General features: G+C 47.5%; 1 protein-coding gene and 1 long non-coding RNA gene across 3 annotated transcripts; both read left to right on the top strand.

Annotated features, from left to right (window-relative positions):
• The first annotated feature begins 6,954 nt into the window (after positions 1-6,954).
• LOC125435078 lies at positions 6,955-24,834 on the top strand. Its single transcript, XR_007244854.1, has 2 exons — positions 6,955-6,998; positions 24,523-24,834. It is a non-coding gene; the product is annotated as an uncharacterized LOC125435078 (long non-coding RNA).
• LOC125435077 (endonuclease domain-containing 1 protein-like) lies at positions 13,732-23,338 on the top strand. 2 transcript variants are annotated; one of them, XM_048501113.1, is made up of 3 exons: positions 13,732-13,825; positions 16,317-16,605; positions 22,432-23,338. In XM_048501113.1, the coding sequence occupies exons 2-3, from the start codon at positions 16,324-16,326 to the stop codon at positions 22,987-22,989; spliced, it is 840 nt and encodes a 279-aa protein (XP_048357070.1). In that variant the 5' UTR covers positions 13,732-13,825; positions 16,317-16,323; the 3' UTR covers positions 22,990-23,338. The 2 variants fall into 2 exon arrangements, with proteins under 2 accessions (XP_048357070.1, XP_048357071.1); XM_048501114.1 differs by having other exon boundaries at positions 13,746-13,830.
• Positions 24,835-25,241: the final 407 nt, after the last annotated feature.

Genomic DNA, 25,241 nt, shown 5'->3' with positions numbered 1-25,241 from the left:
ATTCCATTTGACCACCCCAAAAGGCTATGCTGCGGACCATTGGACCTGCATGGACATCTGTGTGGGTTGCGGACTGTGATGAGAAGGACAACTGCCACAGCAACGCATGGCTGGGCCCCGCTAGTAAGAACAAGAGCCTGCTGGATCAGACCAGAGTCCATCAAGTCCAGCACTCTGCTACTCACAGAAGCAAGAAAAAAAGTATCTCCACCATCAAAAAGCTTTCTATGGGGCTCAGTGGGCTTAGTCACACAAAAGGATCCATGCTCTGGGCGCCGGCATTCCGCTATCCTATCTCAGTCAAATGTGGGATACCCCATTGATGGGGAAGTATATTGGAAGCTTTTGGGACTAGTCACCAGAACTGTGGAAAAGATTGACTTTCTCCTTATACCAAGTCGTGAGTTATAAGTAAGACCAGTTAATTCAGCTCAGAGACTTTATCTGTTACAGTTTTCTGTTTGCCACTGATATTTACGCTGCATCCATTTTGTTGCGTTGCTCTGTGCGGTAGAATGAGTTACAGAAATTTTGATATCGAGTTCTCATGCAAGTTCTGTTCCTGAATGAGTTCTACAGAATCCCACCGAAAGAGGTCAGAGGGACAGTTGCCAGAAATTTTGGGGAAGTCCAGACATGATGGTCTAGTTAGCAAAGTCGTTGTGTCAAAAGCAAATCTGACCTAAGACAACATATATATTCCTTCTTTCACCAACGTTATTCTATCAACAAACACTTGAAAGAAGTGCTTGAAAGAGAAGATAAAGAGTAAGTTGAATCAGCAACCACAGCAGTTCCCCGGAATTCTGCACATCTGCTGTAAGTAAACATTTCAAAATCTCAAATTCGATTCCCTGGAACTGCTGAGAAGGGCTGACTTAAGTCACTGCCCATGATTCAGAGTTGGTCTTCAACACAATAGCTGCTTTACTGGAAAGAGAAATCACCAGTTTACAACCAATCTGCAAGATGCCGCATGCAAACAATAAGCTATTCATTACGATACTTCGTTTTAACTGAATTTATTTGACTTAACCGGATCAGTGGATCAGCACTGTACTAGCTAGAACAGATTTTTTAAAAAACCCTCCCGTTGCCCCCAGAGATAAGAAAGCCACTTTGAATTGTGTTGCATGACTTGGGAAGGCAACGTGCCATACATTTGGACATATCCATGCCGCAAACCTCTATAATCTTATCCATGGTGAGTAAAATGAACCTCCATATTCAGAGGTAGTCAATCTCCGAACCCAGTACTAGGAGGCAATAGCATGTGAAAACTTCAGCCTTTATGGCCTGTTCGTTGGTTCTTCAGGGCAGCTGATTGGCTGCTGTGAAAAAGGGATGCTGGACTAGATGGTTCTGATCCAGCAAGGCTCTTCTTATACCCTTACAGTTTTACTGTTGTGGGTTCCCCTATAGTTTAATGAGGGAACTGGGAATTCTCTTCTCACATATTCCTAAACCCTATTTATATAATATCACGTCCCTGAGTTCTCTGGGAAGAGGGTATGACTCATAGCACTAAAGTTTTATTCTGCATTATAGATATGCACAGACGATCCAGATTTCGGCATTATTCACTTTTAAAAGTGCTTTATAAACAGAAGGGAAAGGCATCGTGAAAGCTGTTGGTAAAGTTCTTAGACAAATCAAGTCTTCCTGGATATGCCCTTATTTTGAACTTTTGTGTTTGATATCCATATAACCGTTTGTATGTTGATATGTTCTCTAGGTCTGGAACTTATGTTCTCTAACAAGGTGGCAAACAGGTGAGACCTGAGTATTTGCATTTCTGCTGGCATTTAGTTGATGGGGATCTGACAGCCAGCGTGGTGAAGTGGTTAAGAGTGGCGGACTGTAATCTGGAGAAATGGGTTTAATTTAAGATGATTAGATGGTCACCTTTGTAAACCTGGACAGGCAGGTAGGCGGGCAGCTGCGTGTGCACATGCGTGCACAGCCGCAGGAGCGCACTGCCTTCTGGGGCGCTCCCGTTTCCTGCCCTGTCACAGAGCGGGAAATGGGAGTGCCCCAGAAGGCAGTGCTCCTGCAGCCGCGTGCGCAGGAGGCTGCCGCACTGCCTTGCGCCCCAGAAGGCAGTGCGGCAGCCTTCCAAAAATCGGGACACTTCAAAAGACCCACAGGACGCGGGACAAATTGTTTTAAGGTGGGAATGTCCCGCCAAAAGTGGGACGTCTGGTCAGCCTAGTTTAATTCCCAACTCCTCTACATGAGCGGCAGACTCTTACCTGGTGAACTGGATTTGTTTCCCTGTTCCTCCACATGAAGTCTGCTGGGTGACCTTGGGCCAGTCACAATTCTTTCAGAAGTCTCTCAGCCCCACCTACCTCACAAGGTGCGGGCAGAGGAAGGGAAGGAGTTTTTAAGTTGCTTTGAGACCCCTTATGGTTCAGAAAGGTGGGGTATAAATCCAAACTCGTCTCCTTATAATGTGAACTATATTTAAAGCGGCAATTATGTTCTTCTTTTGTTCTCCAACTGCAAGAAGAATCTTGCTCTCAGGCCGATTTTGCAAAGCAAATGTATAACAGGTTGCAGTCGTGATAAAGGAACCTGTTTTCCTATTTTCGCATTCACTTGCGTTAGGTGCAGGCAGCAATTGGAGCCCATGGAAACAATCCAGATGGTTGTCCTGCCTTCACACAGAGATGCTCCTCTGTCTTTTTTTAATTACTTGCAACACAAAGGCAAACTCTATGCTGGGGATAATTAGGAAAGGAGTTGATAATAAAACTGCAAAGATTGTCATGCCCTTATATATTGCAGTGGTGCGACCGCACTTGGAGTACTGTGTTCAGTTCTGGTCGCCACATCTCAAAAAGGATATCGAAGAGATAGAAAAAGTGCAGAGAAGGGCAACGAGGATGATTGAAGGATTGGAGCACCTTCCTTATGAGGAGAGGCTGCAGTGTTTGGAACTCTTTCGTTTGGAGGAGACGTCTGAGGGGGGATATGATTGAAGTCTATACAATTATGCATGGGGTAGAAAATGTTGACAGAGAGACATTTTTCTCTCTTTCTCACAATACTAGAACCAGGGGGCATCCATTGAAAATGCTGGGGGGAAGAATTAGGACTAATAAAAGGAAACACTTCTTCACGCAACGTGTGATTGGTGTTTGGAATATGCTGCCACAGGAGGTGGTGATGGCCACTAACCTGGATAGCTTTAAAAAGGGCTTGGACAGATTTATGGAGGAGAAGTCGATCTATGGCTACCAATCTTGATCCTCCTTGATCTCAGATTGCAAACAACTTAGCAGACCAGGTGCTCAGGAGCAGCAGCAGCAGCAGAAGGCCATTGCTTTCACATCCTGCATGTGAGCTCCCAAAGGCACCTGGTGGGCCACTGCGAGTAGCAGAATGCTGGACTCGATGGACTCTGGTCTGATCCAGCAGGCTAGTTCTTATGTTCTTATGTGTAGCTACGCAGGCATGCACAAATGAACCCCTCAGCCATACTGATGTCCCACGATATGACCGGCTGCACCTGCGTAGCTATGCAGCACAAGCCACAAAACACACAAACAAACAAAAGGAAAAGGGGACTCCCTGCAATAACCAGGCAATGACAGATGGCTTCTCCCTGACCATGGAGGACAGGGTGGAAGGGAGGGAAATAAAGTGCCTCTTGCTTGACCATTTGCTCAGGAGTGACCCCAACCCAGGATTTTGGAAAAGGATCACTTGTTTAGCCATTAAAGAAACCCCAGGTTGGGGGAAATAACATGGGGCAGAATCGTTTTAGAACTGTGTGCAAAGTCCCCCCCCAAAAAAACAGGTTTTTAGCGTCCTACACCCATGTTTGTTAGCCGATGCGGAACGGGCCTCAGTTCTCCAGATTAGAGTCTACTTGCTCTTAGCCACTTCAGCATGCTGGCTCTCTTCCTGTGATCTTTGTTCTTGGGCAGGAGAACATGAGCGTGATCAGATGTATTCAACTGGCTCCCATATGTGTCAATGACAGTCTGGTGTCTGCTGCCTAATGATGCTGTCTTTTTAGCTTTGATGGGGCACCCCCAGTGGTGGGATCCAAAAATTTTAGTAACAGGTTCCCATAATGGTGGGAATTCAAACTGTGGCGTAGTGCCAATGGGGCTGGGCGGGACACGACCGGGGCGTGGCCGGGCATTCTGGGGGCGGCGCATTCCTGGGCGGGGCTGTGGCAAGGACGCAGCCACTGCGCCGGTCCTTGGGTGGGAAACGAATGCACGCAGGCGCAGGCTGCCACGCACGCCGGTGCACCTTCTGCTAGACTGCTTCAAGTTCTGCGTGCTACTGCTGAGAGGAGGGGCGTAACTAAGGCAAAAATCACGTGGCAAAATCACCAATTAGTAACCCCCTCTCGGCACACGCAAATAATTAGTAACCTACTCTTGGGAACCTGTGAGAACCTGCTGGATCCCACATCTGGGCACCACCAAAATGGCTGAAGCCTCCTCCCTGCATGGAGCAGGCAGCAGGCGCACCCAGCTGGGAGTATGTGGCCACACTTTGCCAAACTGGCTAGTAGATGAAGCATAGCCAGCAGCTGATCCTGCACCAAAATGGTGCAGGGAGCGGCATGGCTGCGATGGAGGCAGGGGGAAGGCAGAGGTGGGGTAAAAAGAAATATAGACCTCCCATAAGAACATAAGAACAAGCCAGCTGGATCAGACCAGAGTCCATCTAGTCCAGCTCTCTGCTACTTGCAGTGGCCCACCAGGTGCCTTTGGGAGCTCACATGCAGCAATGGCCTTCTGCAGCTGTTGCTCCCGAGCACCTGGACTGTTAAGGCATTTGCAATCTCAGATCAAAGAGGATCAAGATTGGTAGCCATAGATCGACTTCTCCTCCATAAATCTGTCCAAGCCCCTTTTAAAGCTATCCAGGTTAGTGGCCATCACCACCTCCTGTGGCAGCATATTCCAAACACCAATCACACGTTGCGTTCCCTCCCAAAACACAAGCGCGTTCAGATATGAAGAACAACCATAAATATTTAAAATGTAACCTGCACAATTTGTAATTATGCTTTAGCATGATATTTATGAATTAAATAAGGAAATATTTATAATTATGTAAAGAATTATGAATATTTATTGTACATTTGTACACTTGTTTATAAAATTTTACAGGTGATTATATTAATATTATGCAATGCACTTTATGATAATGTTTGGCAAAATGCATGAATATTTATTGTAATTAATTTATTATGATGCATGGTTGTAGCTCCAGAAGATAAAAGGGCAGCATTGAAACTGAGAAGAAAGATGACAAAGGGATGAAAGAACTTACTGAAATGAGAATACTTAATGGATAACTGGCAATCTCATACTTCTGCTTTACATATTGGGTGCAGGATCTTCAGAGCGTGTTACTATGAACGCTTATAGACTCAGCACCTAGTGCACCATTACGGTTGTCAGCAGTGGTAGGATTCAACTAATTTAACAACCGGTTCCGGTGGTGGGATTCAAATAATTTAACAACTGGTTGTTTACAAGCACCATTTTAACAACCGGTTCTGCCAAAGTGGTGCGAACCTGCTGAATCCCGCCACTGGTTGTCAGTACATATTTTGTATCTCTAGCTTTGTGTGTATATATGTGGTTCATCTTGATAATTTGATGGTTGTGGCACTTTATGCTTGATACTTTAATCATAGCATTAAATGTAATTAGCATTTCCTTTTGGGATCTGTGTCGGTTTATATTTATGGGGGGAAATGGAACCCTTCCCGAGCTGGATGGATTCAAGGACCTTGGGTGCTGTGTGGTTTCCGGGCTGTCTGGCCGTGTTCTAGCAGCATTCTCTCCTGACGTTTCGCCTGCATCTGTGGCTGGCATCTTCAGAGGATCTGATGTTGGGAAAGCAATGGAGTATATATATATCTGTTGGAGTCTCCAGGGTGGGTGAAGAAATGTTGGCCCTTTCCCCACTCACCTTAAGCCCCGCGTTACTCTCCGCAAGTAGCGCGGGGTCCCAGTGCACTCCCCACGTCAGGGGCGGCAACAGCGCAGCTGCCCCGACGCTGCTGCTCTTGCGCCCGCTCAGCGCGCGGCATCCCTGGCGCTGGGGAAAACGGCGCCTTTGGATGACCCCGCGCAGAGTGCGGGGTCGTGGGGACGCCCAGACGCGCGCTAGGGATGCCGTGTGCTCAGAGCAGCGCGCAGCGACGGCGGCAGCAGGAGAAGTGGGGAAAGGGCCCTAGTCTGTGAGTAACAAAATGTTTCTTCACCCACCCTGGAGACTCCAACAGATATATATACTCCACTTGCTTTCCCAACATCAGATCCTCTGAAGATGCCAGCCACAGATGCAGGCGAAACGTCAGGAGAGAATGCTGCTAGAACACGGCCATACAGCCTGGAAACCACACAGCACCCAAGTGATTCCGGCCATGAAAGCCTTCGACAATAGATTCAAGGACCTCTTGCCACAACTTTGCAAGCCCCCCAGGCCTTCCCAACCCACGGACTGGGAATCAATGCTGTTGATTGCTGATCTTTACTGTTTCTGCTTTTGAGAGTAACCCAGCCGCAGCACCCAGTCCTGCCTTTGCCTTGGCTTATTTCTGGCTCCTGATATTGGGCAGGAGAATGGTCCTGTTTGATTTTGTAGGTATTTACGGGGTGGGGAGACCTTTGTGGTCTAGAAGGTTTCCCATTCCTCTGTTGGAAACAGGGGATCAGCTCCCCATGGCTCCTGTGCTCCCCTTGCTACTCTGATCAGCAGCAGGAGAAAAATGGTTTAAAAGGCATTGTCGTTTGAGCCACTATGTCACTTCCGGTCAAATCTTGGATGCGACATAGGATAGCTCTAAGAATTGCTAGAAACTTTATGGCAACACCATAGAGCATAGGTGTCAAACTCGCAGCCCTCCAGATGTTATGGATTACAGTTCCCATCATCCCCTGCCAGCATCATGCTGGCAGGGGATGACGGGAGCTGTAGTCCATAACATTTGGAGGGCTGCGAGTTTGACACCTGTGCCATAGAGTTTCTGGTGATTCCTAGAGCTCCCTGTGATTTATTTTCAAAGCAAAATCCCTCCCCTTTTTTTGACCTATAAAAACCTGCTGTTTATATTGATTAGCATTGGCACCCACCAGCGTGGTGATAACGAAGGGTGTTCCTCAGGATCCTTCCACTGAAGGCTCTCCACTAGTCACAGTGAAGGGTGGCTGGACTTCAGTTTTTAATGGTGGACAAAGTGAAGGAGTTGGGGAGGGGGGTTGGGGGGAGTCTCTGGCTGGCAAGGGGTGAGATTGGAGGGATGTATTAGGACAGACCAGGAAGATCAGGTTGGTTATTTTGTCCCTATCGGGTTTTGATATTTGCTTACTCTGTCTTGTAAGCAAGACAGAGTAAGACAGACAGAGACAGAGCAAGACAAGGAGCAGGAAGGGCATAGTGGTTAAGAGCAGGTGTACTCCAATCTGGAGGAACCAGGTTTGATTCCCCGCTCTGCCGCTTGAGCTGTGGAAGCTTATCTAGGGAATTCAGATTAGCCTGTTCACTCCAACACACGCCAGCTGGGTGACCTTGGGCTAGTCACAGTTCTTCTCTCTCAGCCCCACCTACCTCACAGGGTGTTTGTTGTGAGGGGGGGAAGGGAAAGGAGTTTGTATGCTCCTTTGAGTCTTTTATAGGAGAGAAAGGGGGATATAAATCCAACTCTTCTTCTTGTGCACATAACAAGTTACAAAGACTCCAATTGTTTGTCTGTTAATAAAGAACCCATCGTTTCTGTTATTTTTGCTTGTTAACCCGAATTTGGGGTTATCAGTGCAGCCATTTAACTTCCTCATGCCATCCCCAGACTTGACGATGCATGCGTGAACCTGAAATTGGCTTTGTTTATTTATGGGGCTGGTGTTCCCGGCACCAGGGAACACAAGGAAACAATTCCCATTAGTTTATCCAGGAGCCTGCAGGACCATTTCAGGTTAAAAAGAGGGCCCTGCTGCAAAAGATATTTAAGGAGCCAACGGTTGGATAGGTTAAGCCCAGCAGCAACTTAAGTTGGTTCAGAGGAGGAGCTGCCTCCTCTTGCCTCAAATGGGGCCGTTGCACCAGCTCACCACAGTCTTTCCCATTCCCCTTTTGGGGGCAGGGGATCAGACGCCCAGAGTTTCCATTCTCCTCTCGCCACTCCAAGCAGCAGGAAGAGAAAAATGTTTTAAAAGACATTGCCGTACTGCAGTCATGGCGAACCTTTTTGAGACCGAGTGCCCAAATTGCAACCCAAACCCCACTTATTTATCGCAAAGTGCCAACCTGGCAATTTAACCTGAATGCTGAGGTTTTAGTTTAGAAAAAATGGTTGGCTCCCTCCTCCTCTGCCCCACCTGCTCGAGCAGGGGCTAGCCTGCTCTAGCCTCCAGCAAGCCCCACGCATACTGCTCTGTGCCTCTCTAGCATCTCTGCCTCCTCTGCGCCCCCCCCCCCTCGGCCAGCAGCCACCTGGAGCACAGGCCCCAGGCCCGCCAGCTGAGTCCTCCCTGCTCACCGCTGGTGCGTGCATGTCGTGCTCAAATTTTATATATAGAGATAGATGACCTAGGTCAGATTTACATTTGACACACTGATTCCACTAACCAGGTCATCATTATCTAGACTTCCCCAAAATCTCTGGCAAGTGTCCCTCTGACTTCTTTGGGTGGGGATTCTGTGGAACTAATTCAGGAACAGAACTTGCAATGAGAACTTGATATCAAAGTTTCTGTAACTCACACACTCTACCACACAGAGCAACGCAACAAGATGGATGCAGCGTAAATATCAGTGGCAAACAGAAAACTTTAATCAATAAAGTCTCTGAGCTGAATTAAGAAACTGGTCTTACTTATAACTTATGATTTGGTACAAGGAGAAAGTTGATGTTTTCCACAGTTCCTGTCACTAGTCCAAAAGCTTCCAATGTACTTCTCCATCAGTGGGGTATCCTCCCCACACATTGAGATAGGATAGTGGGATGCTATCCCCCGGCAAGGCAGCACTGGAGCAACAACGTCCCTGCCCGTCTCAGAGCTATGCATTGGGTTGCCCATAACTTTTCTCTGTCTGTAGCCTTTTTCTAATGCTGTGATGGATCTGAAGAACAGCGTGCCCCAAGCAAAACAGAGACTTTTACAAGATATGTTTTGCCATCAAGGAAGCAAAATGAGGTGGAGACCATTTAGAAGGTGCAAGAGACCCTTTAGAAGTGTCAAGGTTCTAGTATTTACCTTCAAAATCCTAATTAGTCTGGGACCAGCATACCTACAGGACTGTCTCTCCCAGTACATCCCCTGAAGACTGCTATGATCAGTGAATGAAAATCTGCTGGTGATCCCTACCAGAAAGGTTTCCAGCTGCCCTCAACCAGGGCCAGGGCTATTTCGGTACTGGTCCCAAACTGGTGAAATGCTCTGTGTAGCTAGACCCAGGGCCAGGGAGATCTGACACAGTTCTTCTGCATGGCGTGTAAAATTGAGTTGTTCCATCAGGCACATGGTTGAGGCAACTACAGTTTTCCAACAGATTGGCCTCTCCTCCATCCCCCCTCATTTTCTTCCCCCCTGTTATGTAACTATTGTTATATATAGGTGTTATCAGAAGTAGAATGTGTTTTAAATGGTTTTAAATTTTTAAAATTGTTTTAATATTTGGTTAGTCTGTCGGGAGCCTCTCTTGTCATTTGAAGTGGTGGGAGTCTGTCCCTCTTAGAGTGAGGAATTAGAGAGAGTAGAATCTAGGCCAGTGGTGGCGAACCTCTGGCACAAGTGCCAGAGGTGGCACTCAGAGCCCTTTGGTCCAGTGCAAACAAAGTGCCCCCCCCCCCACATATCTAGGCTGGCCGGGGCTGCTGGGCTCGATTATTAGCATTAAACCTAAGACCTAGTTTTGGGGAAGCAGTGTAGGTAACCCTGTTAAGCGCTGTTAAACCCCACTGATATTCATGCAAAGAACTAAAGCGCAATCCTTTACCTGGGAGTAAGCTTAGTTGCTGGCAATGGGGCTTGCTTCTGAGTAAACCCTCCTAGGGTCATGATTCACCCATTGGAAGAGTTGCACGGTTGCTTCAAAGCAAAGCCACTGACTACCACCAGGCTTACTCCCAAGTAACGCATGTCTTGGAGCCAACCACTTTTTCTAAACTAAAACCTCAGCATTCAGGTTAAATTACCGTGTTATCACTTTGCGATAAATAAGTGGGTTTTGGGTTGCAATTTGGGCACTCGGTCTCGAGAAGGTTCGCCATCACTGATCTAGGCTCTACAAAAGGTTGGGCAAGTTTAGTATCTTGGTTGCTTATGTCTACAGAAATCAGCTTTTGCAAGAAAATCCATAGTACAGTGTATAAAGTTTATCAATTTTATTAAGGGATAATGGGAATGAACAAGCACACAATAATCAAAACAGCAGAATGCACACACAGTCCTTAGATATTAACAGTTGTGAGGGGATAGATCTGGAATAGACGAGGGAATTGGGGAGTAAGGTTAGGGTCACCTGTTCTTGCAGCAGAATGGTCCAATGCGCAGAGCTGAGTGACCCACCCTTACCTTTGGTAGAAGAACAATGTTTTGTGGAACAATATCAGAAGTAGAGAGGTATCCAGAGATATTGAACAGGGGCTACTGGGAGAAGGGGCTGCTTATAGGGAAAAAGGGACCTCAGGGTTATGCAAAGTGGTCCTTAATCCCCCTGGACAAAGGGGAGTCCTGGCTTTCTGGAGAAAGACAAGAGGCAGATATCAACCTTATTGGTAGGGTTGTTAATCTAATGGGTTGAGATATTAGCTTGATGGTCCAAGCATGGGAGTGTCTGAAAGGGGAAGGTAGCTGATGAAATTACAGCTATAGAACAATGACAATGCAAATGAGTGGTCATTGGAGAGGTATTAGTCAGAGGAAGAAGCACTGGGCTAATACAATTTTCCAGCATAAACACTTGGGGAAAACACAGTAACAAGTCCTTTGTCTTCACGGGATGCATGGTCCAGGGCTGGAGATGGGGACGTTTTCCAGGGAAGGGGTATATTGTTCATTCATACCCTTCAGGAAGGGTGTCAGAAAGGCATTATGCAACGCTGATTTGGAGAGGACTAGACAAGTTTTTACTTTCTGTGTGTTCTTGTGGGCACACTGAGCCAATGCGAAGAATGGGCTCTCCATTTTGGCACTTCATTGCTAGGCATCCCAGGGGTTAGCAGAGATGGGTAGAGGTATCACTGTCTTAAAACAGAGTCCCACCCATCAACCCACCCACCATGGGTCAATCTGGCAACACTCTGAGCTTGCCAGGGGAAGGACAGCATTTAAGATTGATAAAATCAATTAAAATAAAGTAAGCAGAAGTTATAATTGTCAAACCAGAACCCGGGAGGCCACAATTCAATCCTCACTCAGCTCTGAAGGAATCAGGTAACGTAGGGGCAGCCACTGTCGCCCCAACCAACCTTGCAGGGATCTCGTGACTGCCAAATAGGAGGGGGGTGCAGCTATGTATGCCACCCTGAACTCCTTAGAGGAAAAGTGGGCTGAAAACAGATACATGGTGATGCACTCGTAACAGATGATATAATTACTAAAATAGAGCTCAAGGTAGAACTGTCAAAGAGCAAGGCACAAAAGCTAACATGATTCACATACATAACATTGAAGAGATGTTTACATGGTTCTCCCCTTCTCCCCTTTAACAACAACTCAGTAAAGCACAGTGTCTCAGGAAAGGATGTTAGTGTGGTCAGTTGAGGTGCGGTGATCGAGAAAATTGTCTGTTCCTGAAATATGAGAATTTCCATTCATTTTATGCGCTGCCTTTGTCAAAACCGTTATTTTGTGCATCAATGGATCCAGGTAAGGGAGGCTTACAGCCCGCATACAGTCTGCTGCTCTTGCAAATGAATGGGTAGGGAGAAGCAGGGCTAGGTAGGCACTAGGACCCAGGAGGAGCATTCTACAACAAAGAAGGTCCAGCATGTTGAGTTATGTGGCAGAGGAATATACAGCCCTACTAACATCTTTTTCTGAGACAGATTAAAATTTAGGACAAGAGGGGATTGCCCCAGGCCAGCCAGTAAGCCTTGTTGCTGAATGGGGATTCAGACCTGGGTCCGAAACAGGAACTCCTTCCCCCTGGCACCAAATGTTCCGTTTGTGAGCAAATCTGGGCTGAAATCTCCCCCAATTACTTCTTCAATGTTTCCCCCTCTTTATGTGGCATGTTATTACTCACTAGGAGCATCTCTCAGAAGTCTGCTCATGGTGCAATCCTAGTTAGATCTTTTTAACTCCTATGAAGTCAAAAGGCTGGTTTGGATCTCACAGCCAATACTCTTTTGTTGACCTTCGCAGACACTTCACGGGAAAGAGACTTTAAGAGAAAGTTTTGTCTGTGTTTAGAATGACGATGCTTATATTTCTTGTGATCTGAGATTCTCAGTTCCTCTCTCACACCAGCCTCTGCAAAGGGGATCTTCCTGTTTCTCACCCGCAACCTCTGAGTTGCACAGTTTCAGCCCCATTCTTGATTGTAAACCATGAAGCACTTGAGGAACCGCACGATTCAGCCACACCCGCAAAGGCTGAGATTGGTGCTTTGCTCATCAGACAGCTGGTATGGAGTAACCCGAATCTCCAGAGGTGGGATCCAGCAGGTTCTCACAGGTTCCCAAGAGTAGGTTACTAATTATTTGTGTGTGCCGAGAGTGGGTTACTAATTGGCGATTTTGCCACGTGATTTTTGCCTTAGTTACGCCCCTCCTCTCAGCACTAGCACGCAGAGCTTGAAGCAGTCTAGCAGAAGGTGCACCGGCGTGCGTGGCAGCCTGCGCCTGCGTGCATTCGTTTCCCACCTAAGGACCGGTGCAGTGGCTGCGTCCTTGCCACAGCCCCACCCAGGAATGCTCTGCCCCCGGAATGCCCAGCCACACCCCCGTCGTGCCCCGCCCAGCCCCATTGGCACTACGCCACAGTTTGAATCCCACCACCATGGAAACCTGTTACTAAAATTTTTGGATCCCACCACTGTGAAGCTCCATATTGTTTTCTGCTCCATTCAAGATCTTTTGGATTCTATCCCCAAGACTCCACAGGAAGCCAGCTGGCAGAAGGAAATAAACCCATGGATGTTACCCAAATGAGTGGCCTGCAACCAAATAAATTATTGTGGGGGATTTTAAATCCTGCAAGAAGTGGGTAACAGCAAGATCTCTCCACCCACGTATACCAGGATCTTTCTATAGGAGTTTAGACCTTTGAATGTTGAGAATAGTTTTGACAATACAGAGAGTTTTTACTGACTATCAGGAAAATAATAAAAGGTACTACAATCATCTTAGAATGATTCATTCATACAGAGTCTTAAGAAAATAACATATTGAATGGTGTTTGGAAAAGATATAGGGCGGGGTTACCAATCCAGGTGTCTTGGCCTGCCAGGCTCACGGGGAGTCAGGTTCCAGCTGATAGCAGGCACAGATGCAAGAGAGGGAGAGAGCAGTTTTACTCTGAGTCCAGACAGTCAAGGGTTCAAGAGAGGTCAGGTCAGGCAGTCAAAGGTCCAAGCGAGATCAGGCAGTCTGGTCCGAGTCAGAGTTCCAAGGAATCAGTCTGCAAGTGGGTGTGGCAGAAAGCTGTCAGGCTTTCAACATTGCTCTTGCAACTTTCACTTCCTAAAGCAATCCCTTATAAGCCTGTGCTGTGGCTCAGTCTTGATCCTGACTCACAGCGTTCTCTGGGCTGCCTCAAGGCTTCCAAGCGTGCACTGCGCCCTTTTGAGTGCAGTTCCTGCCGGGTGTGAATCCTCAGCAGCCTTACAGACTCAGGTGAGGTAAGTGGACTGCTAGGCTGGCCCTCAGTGACTCTGCAATCACTCTGGCTCCAGACTCTTAACTTGGCCCAGCTCTGTCTGCGTTCTGTGAGACTTCTGGCTGTGCTTGAGGTTCCGTTGACTGGGGCTCCAGCACAATGGGGTCATCCTCATCAGAGGACTCCTGGCTAACTGATTCTGAGCCCAGGGCACCAGGGCCCCTTCCGCACATGCAGAATAATGCACATTCAGTCCACTTTCACAATTGTTTGCAAGTGGATTTTGCTATTCCACACAGTAAAATCCAGTTTCCAGAAGCGTACCAGGGGTAAATGGCGCCCGGAGACAAATTGTCTCCAGGACGCCCCCCCAGGCTCTGCCGCCCACCTCTGCCCCCACCACCCTAACTCCGCCCCTGATGCCCCAGGCTCCACCCCCACTGTCCTAGAACCCGCCCATGTCATCATGGACATGGGCAAGGGCTAGGGTGCCCAATTCCCCCCCAACAGACTCCCCCTGCCGGCTGGGAGCCCAGACTGCAGGCTGCCAGCTGGGAGCCCAGCCAGCGGGGGGGGTGGGGAGAGTCCAGGGTGGGGTTCAGGGCGCCTGGAGGCAGCAGAAAGTCCTGCTGCCTCGTCATTTTTGCATGCCTCGGATGGGGTCAAGGCACGTGAAAACGATGAGACAGCAGGACTTCCTGGTCACGTGGGAGGCCGATTTTGCGCCCCCCACGTGACTAGAACAGTGGCGCCCGGGGACAAGGGGTACCCCTTGTCCCTAGGCAGATACGCCACTGCCAGTTTCAAAGTGCATTGAAAGTGGATTGAAAGTGTATTATTCTGCATGTGCGGAAGGGGCCCAGGTCAGGAAGCAAAAGAGCTTCCTCTTTTGACCAGTTATGCATAGGGTTGAAGGGGAGAGGCAAAGTCGGGCTGATAGCCAGCACAGGCTATCCATCTATCATACAGATGCTAACTTCCTACTTTATAGTAAAGGTATCTAAGGCCCCTTCCACACATGCAGAATAATGCACTTTCAATCCACTTTCAATCCACATTGCAGCTGGATTTGACTGTGCAGAATGGAGTTTGTAAGCCTCCTTGAGTCTCTTTACAGGAAAATAAGGGTATAAATCCAAACTCTTTATCATTATTGTTGTTGATATAACAGCTGCCAGTTCTTGAACTTTTTGTTCGGCTTTCATTACAATTGAAGCCTCACCAAGAGGCCTAGGATGTTGTAATTTATCGGCATAGTATTCGTGCGGATCCCAGCAGGGCTGCCTTGTGAATCTGACAGATGTGTTGTCGAAGATGTTTCAAGTGCCATCCTAGTGTTTTTGCAATGGTGCCCAAGGTGCTGATTACCGCTGGGACGACCTCTGCTGGTCTGTGCCATAGCCACCAGAATCTCAATTTTCAAATTGTGGTATTCTCATGTTCTTTCTCATCGACCCTACTGTCACCAGTATTGCTATGTTGATGATGGTCATTATTATTATTATTATTATTATTATTATTATTATTATTATTATTATTATTATTATTATTATTATTATTATACTTGAAACATCTTCGAATTGACAAAATTAACATCTGTCAAATTCAGAAGGCAGCCCTGCTGGGATCCGCACGAATACTACACCGATACATTACAACTTCCTAGGCCTCTGGGTGAGGCTCGAATTGTAATGAAGGCCAACAACCAGCTAAAGATCTGGCAGCTGTGAAATCTACTACTACTACAACAACAACAACAACAACAATAATAATAATAATAATAATCATCATCATCACAGCCACCTGATCTTCAGCCAGTTTTGGCCTTCATAAGCACTGGATTCTTCCGAAGAACTTAGGATGTTTTAATATATTGGTGCAGTATGTGTGTGGATCAAGCAATGTGGCCTTTTGTAATTGATAGATGGAGATTTTATGAATAGGTAGAGATTCAAGTGCCATTTAAGGGTTTTTAGTCCGGCACTCAGTGTGCTGATAATCACTGGGATCCCAACTGCTGGTTTATGTCATAATCTCTTGACTTCCATCTTGGTATTTTGTCATCTTCTGTTTTCTTCAACCCTGCTGCCCCCAGGTATCACTACATGAATAATCCACGTTTATTTTTTCAACCTCTGTAGTTGTAGTATTGGTTGTTGCTGTTATTGAAGGGCTCACAGTCAACTTGGGTTTATGTGTCTGAGTCTTCTCTGGGATCCCCTCCAAGTTTTCCGTCCACATCAGGAGGGTTGCCAACCTCCCTGTGGGGCCTGGAGATCCCCTGCTCTCACAGCAGATCTCTAAACAACAGAGACCAGGCAGTACCACTGAAGAAGTGGATGCTTTAGGCGGTGGACTGTGTGGTATTGTACCACACTGAGGTCCTTTCCCCTCCTCAAGCCTCATTCTCCCCATGATCCACCCTCCCCTCCCCAAGTCTCCAGGCCTTGCCAAATCCACAGTTGGCATTCCTAGCCATCAGCCTTTTGTTTCTCTTCTCCCGAACAGGTGAACAATGTTGCTGCCGTTCCTCTTCCTCGTGTCTGCATCATTTTTCCTGCCTGGGGACAGCGAGCTGGTGTCCAGTTTTAATAAATGCAGTCAGTTCTTCTTCAAGAAGAAGTTCCCAAACGATGGTCTGAAGCCATTTAACCCAGCCAGGATCTGCCAGAAGTACAAGAACAAGTACTTCTTTGCCACCATGTACGACAAGACTAAGCGCATCCCGATATACTCTGCTTATGTTTACGATCCTCAGCCAGGACAAAGATCTGGAAATTGGATGATTGAGCCTCAGGTAAGAGGACTGTCAATTGCTTGATCCAAGAACATCAGGCCTCTTCTAGAATTTGATCACATTTTGGGCTTGCTCTTTCGGATTAAAGCTCTGCCATCAGGACTCCTGGCATTCACGGCTGAATAGATGTTTCCTTTTTCAAGGCCCCCTTTTTGTTCTTGTACTTTGGAGTTTTTATACTTGTTTGTTGTACTTTGGAGAAGATGGGGAGGAGTTACCAAACCCTGTGGCACCTGAGCTCAGCTAACACCTGTGCTTTTCCCACACCCTAAGTCAGTGGTGGCGAACCTATGGCACGGATGCCAGAGGTGGCACTCAGAGCCCTCTCTGCTGGCATGCACAAACACAGTGCCCCCCTTCCCTACACATCTAGGCTGGCCTGGGCCGTTGGGCTTGATTATTAGCATTAAACCTAAGACTTAGTTTTGGGGAAGCAGTGTAGGTGACCCTGTTAAGCGCTGTTAAGCCCCACTGATTTTCATGTGAAGAACTTAAGCACGATCCTTTACCTGGGAGTAAGCTCAGTTGCTGGCAATGGGGCTTGCTTCTGAGTAAACCCTCCTAGGGTCGTGATTCACCCGTTGGAAGAGTTGCACAGTTGCTTCAAAGCAAAGCCACCGACTACCACCAAGCTTACTCCCGTGTAACGCACGCCTCGGAGCCAACCTTTTTTTCTTAACTAAAACCTCAGTATTCAGGTTAAATGGCCGTGTTGGCACTTTGCGATAAACAAGTGGGTTTTGGGTTGCAGTTTGGGCGCTCGGCCTCGGAAAGGTTCGCCATCACTGCCCTAAGTGCTGTTCTCCAAACAATGTTCCTTAAGGATAACATCATAGGCTGGTCATGCATACCCTGCCTGCCCTGCGCCTGCTTGCTCTGCATCTTTCTCACATTTTTCTCACATTTTTCCTGCTCCATGTGGGGAAGGTCCTCGACTTCAGAAGCCACATTCACCCACCTCTTCTTCCAGGTTCACCCACCTCTTCTTCCAGGTTGTTGGGGAATTGTTTCCCTATTTGGGTAATAAGCAGAGTGAGAGGAAAGACCAGGGGACTTTTGCTGTGATTATAAAAAAGAAACTTTACTTAACTAAATCAAGGTAGGGTATACATGGAATAAACATAACAAATCCTTACTATTCTAGTACAAACTTAGGCACAGAACTTAGGCACATGTGAGCCCACATGTGGCCTAGGCCTTTCACCTCTTAAGGTGAATCCATCTTACAGGTAGAAAGGAAAAACCTCGTGTGAGTCTGTGTGAGACAAAGGATAGTTAACTTTATAACCTCTGACCTACGTGCTCTGCCTCACATAAGCAATGTTATTAACTGTCCAATGACTAATCAATGAATAGATAGCAAGACACTGACCTCACTAGCTAATTAACATGCACACAGTTAACCCCTTGTTGTCAGGATTGTGACAGACACTTGCAAATCCTAACACAGGTTCGCCTGCCTCTTCTTCCAGGTCACCGGGGTTGCCGTGTTCTTCTGCCTCTTAAAAAAAATATTTAAATCAGTTTTTCATTCCATTGTTGCTTTTACGCACTGATGGAATGAAGTGATTGAAATTAGAAAGAAAAAAAGGCCTTCTCTCGATCCCCCGGAGGTCTGGGGGAAGTGTGTGGACGGGAGAATGCCGGCATATCTGAAGCAAGACCTATGGCTGTTGGGCCGCTTCGCTTTTACTGGTCTCCCATTTACTACGAGGTGTGTGTGGTGACAGGAAAAAGATGTCCATAAGGAAAACTCTTCCCCAACATGAACATAAATTCACCACAAAGAGCATAACAGACCAGAAGCAGGCTAAAACTCAATACATTGTGGATGGAGGTCCTGTGGCCGGGTTAGGGAGGGTGTTGACAGATGGAATTGGGTGGGATGGCGTTGGCATTGTCACCTGCAGCCTGGAGTCTGGATGTGACCTCGGATGCCTCCTTATCCAGAGGTGGGATCCAGCAGGTTCTCACAGGTTCCCGAGAGTAGGTTACTAATTATTTGTGTGTGCTGAGAGGGGGTTACTAATTGGGGATTTTGCCACGTGATTTTTGCCTTAGTTACGCCCCTCCTCTCAGCAGTAGCGTGCAGAACTTGAAGCAGTCTAGCAGGAGGTGCACCGGCGTGCGTGGCAGCCTGTGCCTGCATTTGTTTCCCGCCCAAGGACCGGCGCAGCAACTGTGTCCTTGCCACAGCCCTGCCCAGGAATGCCCCGCCCCCGGAATTCCCTGCCCCCGGAATGCCCGGCCACCCCCCGTTGTGCCACGCCCAGCCCCATTGGCGCTACGCCACAGTTTGAATCCCTGGGAACCTGTTACTAAAATTTTTGGATCCCACCACTGTCCTTATCCCTGGAGGCCCAAGTCGCACAGACAGCCAAATTGGCTTTTTATCTTCTTTGCCAGGCGAAGCAGCTGGCCCTGTACTTGTCCTGCCCAGCCCTGTACTTGTCCCACAGTGATCTACGCAACAGTCACCTCCAGTCACCTACATCTGACAGTGCCTTCCATTCTGACGAATGTGTGTGGGAGGGAAAGAACTTGAAGTTCATAGCATTTGGCGCTTGGTCTCCAGTGGACCATAATGCTGGGCTGTGGGTAGCAATGCGAGACCGTGTCCTGGCACCATGGGAAGAGTTGAATGAATAAAAGGGTTAAAGCATTCAATTTTTTTGTCTGCTAAAACACTGATACACCCACAGCCGTTTCCACACATCACACATAAAGTGTTTTGAGGCCGGAAAATAAGACATTTCCTCCAGGATTTCCGCACAGCTTTCAGCCCAAATGTTTTGGAAATGTTTTATTTCTGCCTCGAATCGTTTATTTGGATATGGTAAACTAGCGACCCTTCCCCCAAAAAATGTTTCCTGCTTGCTATGCAAAGATCAGGAAATGTTTTATTTCTCCTGCCCATTTTTCAAGTTCTTACTTTCGTTTCTCTACCACCCGCCATTTTCTGCCGCTTCAGAAAAGGTTCTCTGGCCATCTGCCATTTGCTGAAGTTTTCTGTAGATGTCTTCCGATCTGGCATTGTGGCTGACCACCATTTACGTCATTGCTGTGCACTAATAAACAGTTTTTTTCCTACCAATTAAACCAACATGCCATTTTTCTTTTTTAACATGTTTGTGTGAAGTAAATTTGATGCTATGTAGATATGACGTCACAATGGCAAGGGCCCCTTCCAAACACGCAAAATAATGCATTTTCAAACCACTTTCATAACTGTTTGCAAGTGGATTTTGCTATTCCGCACGGCTTCAAAGAGCACTGAAAGCAGTTTGAAAGTGCATTATTTTGCATGTGCGGAACAAGCCAAGACTTGGCAGATTTCAAATCAGTATAGCTTTGAAGAAGCATCTATGTATTTCTTTTAAAAAGAAGTGTTTTCAACCTAAATGCTTTATTTTTTATGGGGTCTGTGGACAAATCCCACAATCCGGAAAATCCACAACACCCTAGTAAATCCCACAAAAACGATTCTTTTCAAAACGTTTCCAAAACGTTTGGCTAACATTTTAAATGCTTTGTGTGAAAAAAGTCCTCCTCTTTAAATGCATGACATAGATTATAAACCTGTCAAGCCAAAACACGACATGAAACATTTATCCCTGTAAAAGATTTAGAACTGGATTAAAAGAATACAAGGACGTTTTTGAGGGGCTGTTATAGGTAATATTGTAAATACCAGCTAGGAAAATTACTGGAGGTTTGGGGAGCAGAATCTAGAGAGGGTGGGGTTTCAGAAAGGGGGGGCACTCATCTGAGTGTATTGCTATAGAACAGTGATGGCGAACCTTTTCGAGACCGAGTGCCCAAATTGCAACCCAAAACCCACTTATTTATCGCAAAGTGCCCACACGGCAATTTAACCTGAATACTGAGCTTTTAGTTTAGAAAAAATGGTTGGCTCCAAGGTGTAAGCTTGGGAGTAAGCTTTGTGGTAGTTGGTGGCTTTGCTTTGAAGCAACTGTGCAACTCTTCCAATGGGTGAATCACAACCCTAGGAGGGTTTACTCAGAAGCAAGCCCCATTGCCAGCAACCGAGCTTACTCCCAGGTAAAGGATCTTCGCATGAAAATCAGTGGGGTTTAACAGCACTTAACAGGGTTACCTACACTGCTTCCCCAAAACTAGGTCTTAGGTTTAATGCTAATAATCAAGCCCAGCAGCCCAGGTCAGCCTAGAATGTATATGTGGGGGGGGTGGGGCAACTCTGTTTGCACGTGCCCACAGAGAGGGCTCTGAGTGCCACCTCTGGCACCCGTGCCATAGGTTCGCCATCACTGCTATAGAACCTCTCCTGCAAAGTTGCCATTTGTTCCAGGAGAACTGATCTCGGTCGTCTGGAGATGAGGTATAATTCTGAGAACTCCCATTGGCGTAGCACCAGCAGAGCCCAGATTCTCCCTTTAAGGTGGATTTAAAAGAGGAATCTGGGCTCTCTCGTCTAAACAACATTAAAAGTGATGCTGTTTTAGGGTGGATCCTTCCCCCACCCCAACAGCGTCACTTTCAATGTTGTTTCAACTAGGAAGCCCAGATTTGAGAGTTGGGGCATGTGTTCAGATTTGTGAGTTGGGGCATGTTCTATAATGTAATTGTGACTTTGAGATGACATGGTGCAAAAAATTGTTCTTGGTCGTAGTAGGGGAGGGCGGCCTTTGGTCATAGTCCATACCTGGGGCCCCCTGCAAAACTCAGATTTTGCACTGAGCTCCATTTTCCCTAGCTACGCCTCTGCCAGCGGGTGTGACACTCCAGGTGGAGCCACGGCGGGGGTGTGGCCGGGCTGTGGAGGGGGCATGGTGGGGGTGTTCTGGGGTGTGGTGGGGCGGGTGGCGCCATGTCAGGAGCAGTTCTTTCTTGCCCCTGAGAACTCCTCACCTGGAGGCATGGAAGTATCAGGTGATTTTGGGGGTGGAGCTTGGGGAGGGCAGGTTATGGAAAGGAGAGGGACATCTGCAGGGAATAGTGCCCTAGAATCCAGCTTCTAAAATCGCCATCTTCTCCAGGGGAATCTCTTTTCATCTGGTGATCAGTTGTAATTCTGGAAGCACTCCAGACCTCATCTGTGTTGGGAGAAACAACACCATGTGTGTGTGTTTCCCTTGCACAGCGAGCAGAGTGCACAGAGGCTAAAACACAGCGGAGCTTACCTGGACACCACGTGTGGCTAAGCTTGGTAGAGAGAACTTCAGACACAAAAGCAAGTCAGAGTCGTTTGTAGTTTCTAATCTAATAAAATCTAATAAAATCTGAGCCCTTAGGGGGAGGGCGGTCTATAAACCGAATATATAAAATAAATAAATAAATAAATAAATAAAAAGAGTATTTATTAGTGAACTCCATTCTGGATAGAAAGGTGGAGAGATAGGTTCACTAACTATCCTATTCTAGCTGGATGGAGACGGATGCGTAGGAGACACATCCTCTCCCTAGGCCTGGTGAAAGTAAGATGGAGAGTTCTGAGAAGAAGGCAAAAGCAAGGGAGGAAGTCCCTAAGAGTATCAGTCTACATCAAAGGATAGTACCAACATGATAGAGTAAAGATGACAAACTCCTAGGTCCCTTTCTAGTCACTGGCTATCTAGTAAAAAACTCCTCTATAGGTTGAGGCAGGAAACAGTGTAAAGTCCCTTCCTTCCACCAATCTGGAGGTTGGCAGCCCTGTTTATCAGCCAAAAGTATAAAAGGCAAGACAGAGGAAGGGACATTCTAAGACCGAGAAGCAGAAGTTTTTTGTGGAGGGAAAGGCTGTGTGTGAGTGCGGGTGTGTGTGTCTGATCTGAGAGAAATTGACACTTTTTTCTTGGTTGGCAGCTTGCAGGAAGACGATATGGTCCAAACATGGAAGATGAGGTATTAACAAGGATTCCAGAGTCAGAGATTCTAGCAAGCCAGGCCATGTCCCGTGACTACTCGGCAGCACCTGGATATGTGGACAGAGGGCACTTGAACCCAGTGGCCCATCAGCCCAACGAGGACAGCAAAGCGGCTACTTTCACCTTGACCAACATCGTGCCGCAGTTCAACCGGTCCAACCAAAGGTCATGGAGAGAGTACGAAACAACAACAATGGCAGCGAAAAAGAGAGAGTTTCGCTGCACGAAAATCTACGTGGTCACCGGAGCGGTCCCTGGGAATACCTTCATTTCAGGAAACCGAGTCAATTATCCCAGTCATGTCTGGTCTGCTGCCTGCTGTGAGATTACTAAAAACAGGAGGAAGTCCTGGGGCGCCATTACAGATAATAACCGGAATGTACCACCTGGCGTAATACCTCCAGTCAGAATTCTCACCTTGAGACAACTGGAGGCAGAACTCCAGACACTGTACAAAAAGAAGAAAGTCGATATTTTCGGCAATTCTTGCTACTAGGCCGAAAGCTGCAAATCCACTTGCCTGTCCCTGAATGTTTTGTCAAGAGTTGACCATTGGATGAGGGTGGGATGAGTGAGCCCTGGCGAAGCAACAATATCTCTGTCGTCTCGTGTGCCAGTTTCAGAGGGCAGCCATTTTGATCTGCAGTAGAACAGCTAGATTTGAGACTTTAGAGACCAACCTGATTTTCAGAGTAGCAGCTTTTGAGAAGAAGGGAGCTTTGATTTTCATAGCTACCTCTGACTCTCAACCCGCCCCCCTGAAAATCTTGTTCTCTAAGGTGCTACTGGGCTCGAATCTATCGCAGCTGGCAGATTCTACTGCTTCCAACAAACACTGAGACAAGGCAAAGAAGAACACAGCCATGTCTGCTCAACTGGCAATGCTTCTTCCATCACACCACTTCCGTCCCTTAAAAATAATGACCTTCAGCTAGGGTTGCCAAGTCTAGCCTGGCTACCAGCAGGCGAGGAGGGGCTAGGGTTGCTAGATCTAGGTGGGGAAACTTCTGGAGATTTGAGGAAGGAGCTTGGGGAAGTCAGGGGCCTAGGCCCTAGGTGGGGTAAATTGCCACAGAGTCCACCCTCCAAAACGTCCATTTTCTCCAGGCGAACTGATCTTTGTAGTCTGGAGATGAGCTGGAATTCTGGGGGATCCCCCGGTCCCACCTTCATCCCATGGAGCCCAGAACAGAGGGACAGGAAAGCCTTTTCTAGCTAACTGCAGCTTCAATGCCATATAATTGTTGATTTGCATAAACTCTGCCTATCCTTTGGAACTTTGAAAAATACCTTTTCCAATGTCTCCTCTAAGAGCAACAAACCTGGCAGCCAAGTCCTGCCTTATGATTGAGTCTAAATCAGGGGTAAGGAACCTGCGGCTCAAGAGCCGCATGCGGCTCTTCTGCCCTTGCACTGCGGCTCCACGAGCAGAGCCACCAGCCCCATCCTTGCCCGCCCTGCAGGCAGCAGGGCGGGCGCACCAACTGCCTGTGGTCGGCTGGGCCGTGCCGCGGGCTTCCCTTCTCACCCACCCCATTGGAGCGGGGTGGGCGCTTTCCCAGCGGCCAGCGAGACCCAGCCACCAGTTTCATCCTTGCCCGCCCTGCAGGCAGCAGGGCGGGCGCACCAATGGCCCGCGGCTGGCTGGGCCGTGCTGGGGGCTTCCCCTCTCGCCCGCCCCATTCGAGCGGGGTGGGTGCTTTCCCAGCGGCCGGCGAGGCCGAGCTGCTGGCCCCATCCTTGCCCACCCTGCAGGCAGCAGGGCGGACGCATCCATGCACTTCTCAGAATGAGCGGAGTAAAAGGTAGAAAACCCCCAATATATACAGTGTTATCTTTATTTTGAATGTCAAAAATTATTTGCGGCTCCAAGTGTTTTCTTTTCCCGTGGAAAATGGGTCCAAATGGCTCTTTGAGTGTTAAAGGTTCCCTACCCCTGGTCTAATCGATCCAACCTATTTCTGAGGCTGGTGGGGCTCTGGCCGTCCTGTTTTCGGTTTTGCTAATTTACCCCTGACTTTTGCTGGAGATGCGGGAGAAGTTTCAACTATGATGGTAAGCTGCCTTGAGCCACGAGAAAAGGCAGGCTGTAAACGTTTTACTAAATAAAATGTGCCCTCACTGTCTCTTCTATTTCTAAGCAATCCCAAGTAGAATTCTCGGGAGGTGTGATAAAAGCCAAAATAAAGAGGTACATCAGGTTGGGGGGGCTGATCTGCAAAAGGTTCTTAGCGGAGAGATGGAAGAAACATCTTTTCAAAACATTCTGTCACTGTTTCTCAGCCTTTTTTCCTTGTTTCTGTTGCCAAAGAGCACTCAATCAAATAAAGATTTTGACGCATGTTTGTGTATGGTGTGTTTCAGGGTTGTGGGGGGTTGGGGGGTTGGGTGGGTTGCAGGAGGAGATAATCCGAAAATGTTCCCACATAATTCAGTGCTTTTGTGACCCTGCTAGGCCTGTAAGGATGATTTTGAGAAAGCTGCAACAAAGCTGGATCTGGGTAGAGTCCCTAGAAATAACTTGTGGAAACCTCCCCTTTCAAGGATGTTGAGCAAATTCAGGGGCTTAGCTACAGAAAATTGCACCCCTGGATGCTGCTGCCCCAGCACAGTCGCCACAGTGGGACAATACAGTCTGACTGGGAAGGAAGAAAGGAAAATAGGAAGAGCGAGAGGGTTCCCCTATTTGGACTCTGCCACCTCAGCACAGCCTTCACAACCTTCCTCTCTTAAGAGGGGCTCTGGAAG

The sequence above is a fragment of the Sphaerodactylus townsendi genome, linkage group LG06 (genome assembly GCF_021028975.2).
Source record: "Sphaerodactylus townsendi isolate TG3544 linkage group LG06, MPM_Stown_v2.3, whole genome shotgun sequence".
NCBI classification, from domain to species: Eukaryota; Metazoa; Chordata; class Lepidosauria; order Squamata; family Sphaerodactylidae; genus Sphaerodactylus; species Sphaerodactylus townsendi.
This window is presented reverse-complemented; position numbering and strand designations above follow the sequence as displayed.

What these genes read in the sequence shown, in the direction of transcription:
- LOC125435077 (XM_048501113.1), top strand. Translation starts at nt 16,324, where the DNA reads ATGTTGCTGCCGTTCCTCTTCCTCGTGTCTGCATCATTTTTCCTGCCT. An exon ending in ATTGGATGATTGAGCCTCAG is followed by an intron (nt 16,606 to 22,431) that starts GTAAGAGGACTG and finishes CTTGGTTGGCAG; the next exon opens with CTTGCAGGAAGACGATATGG.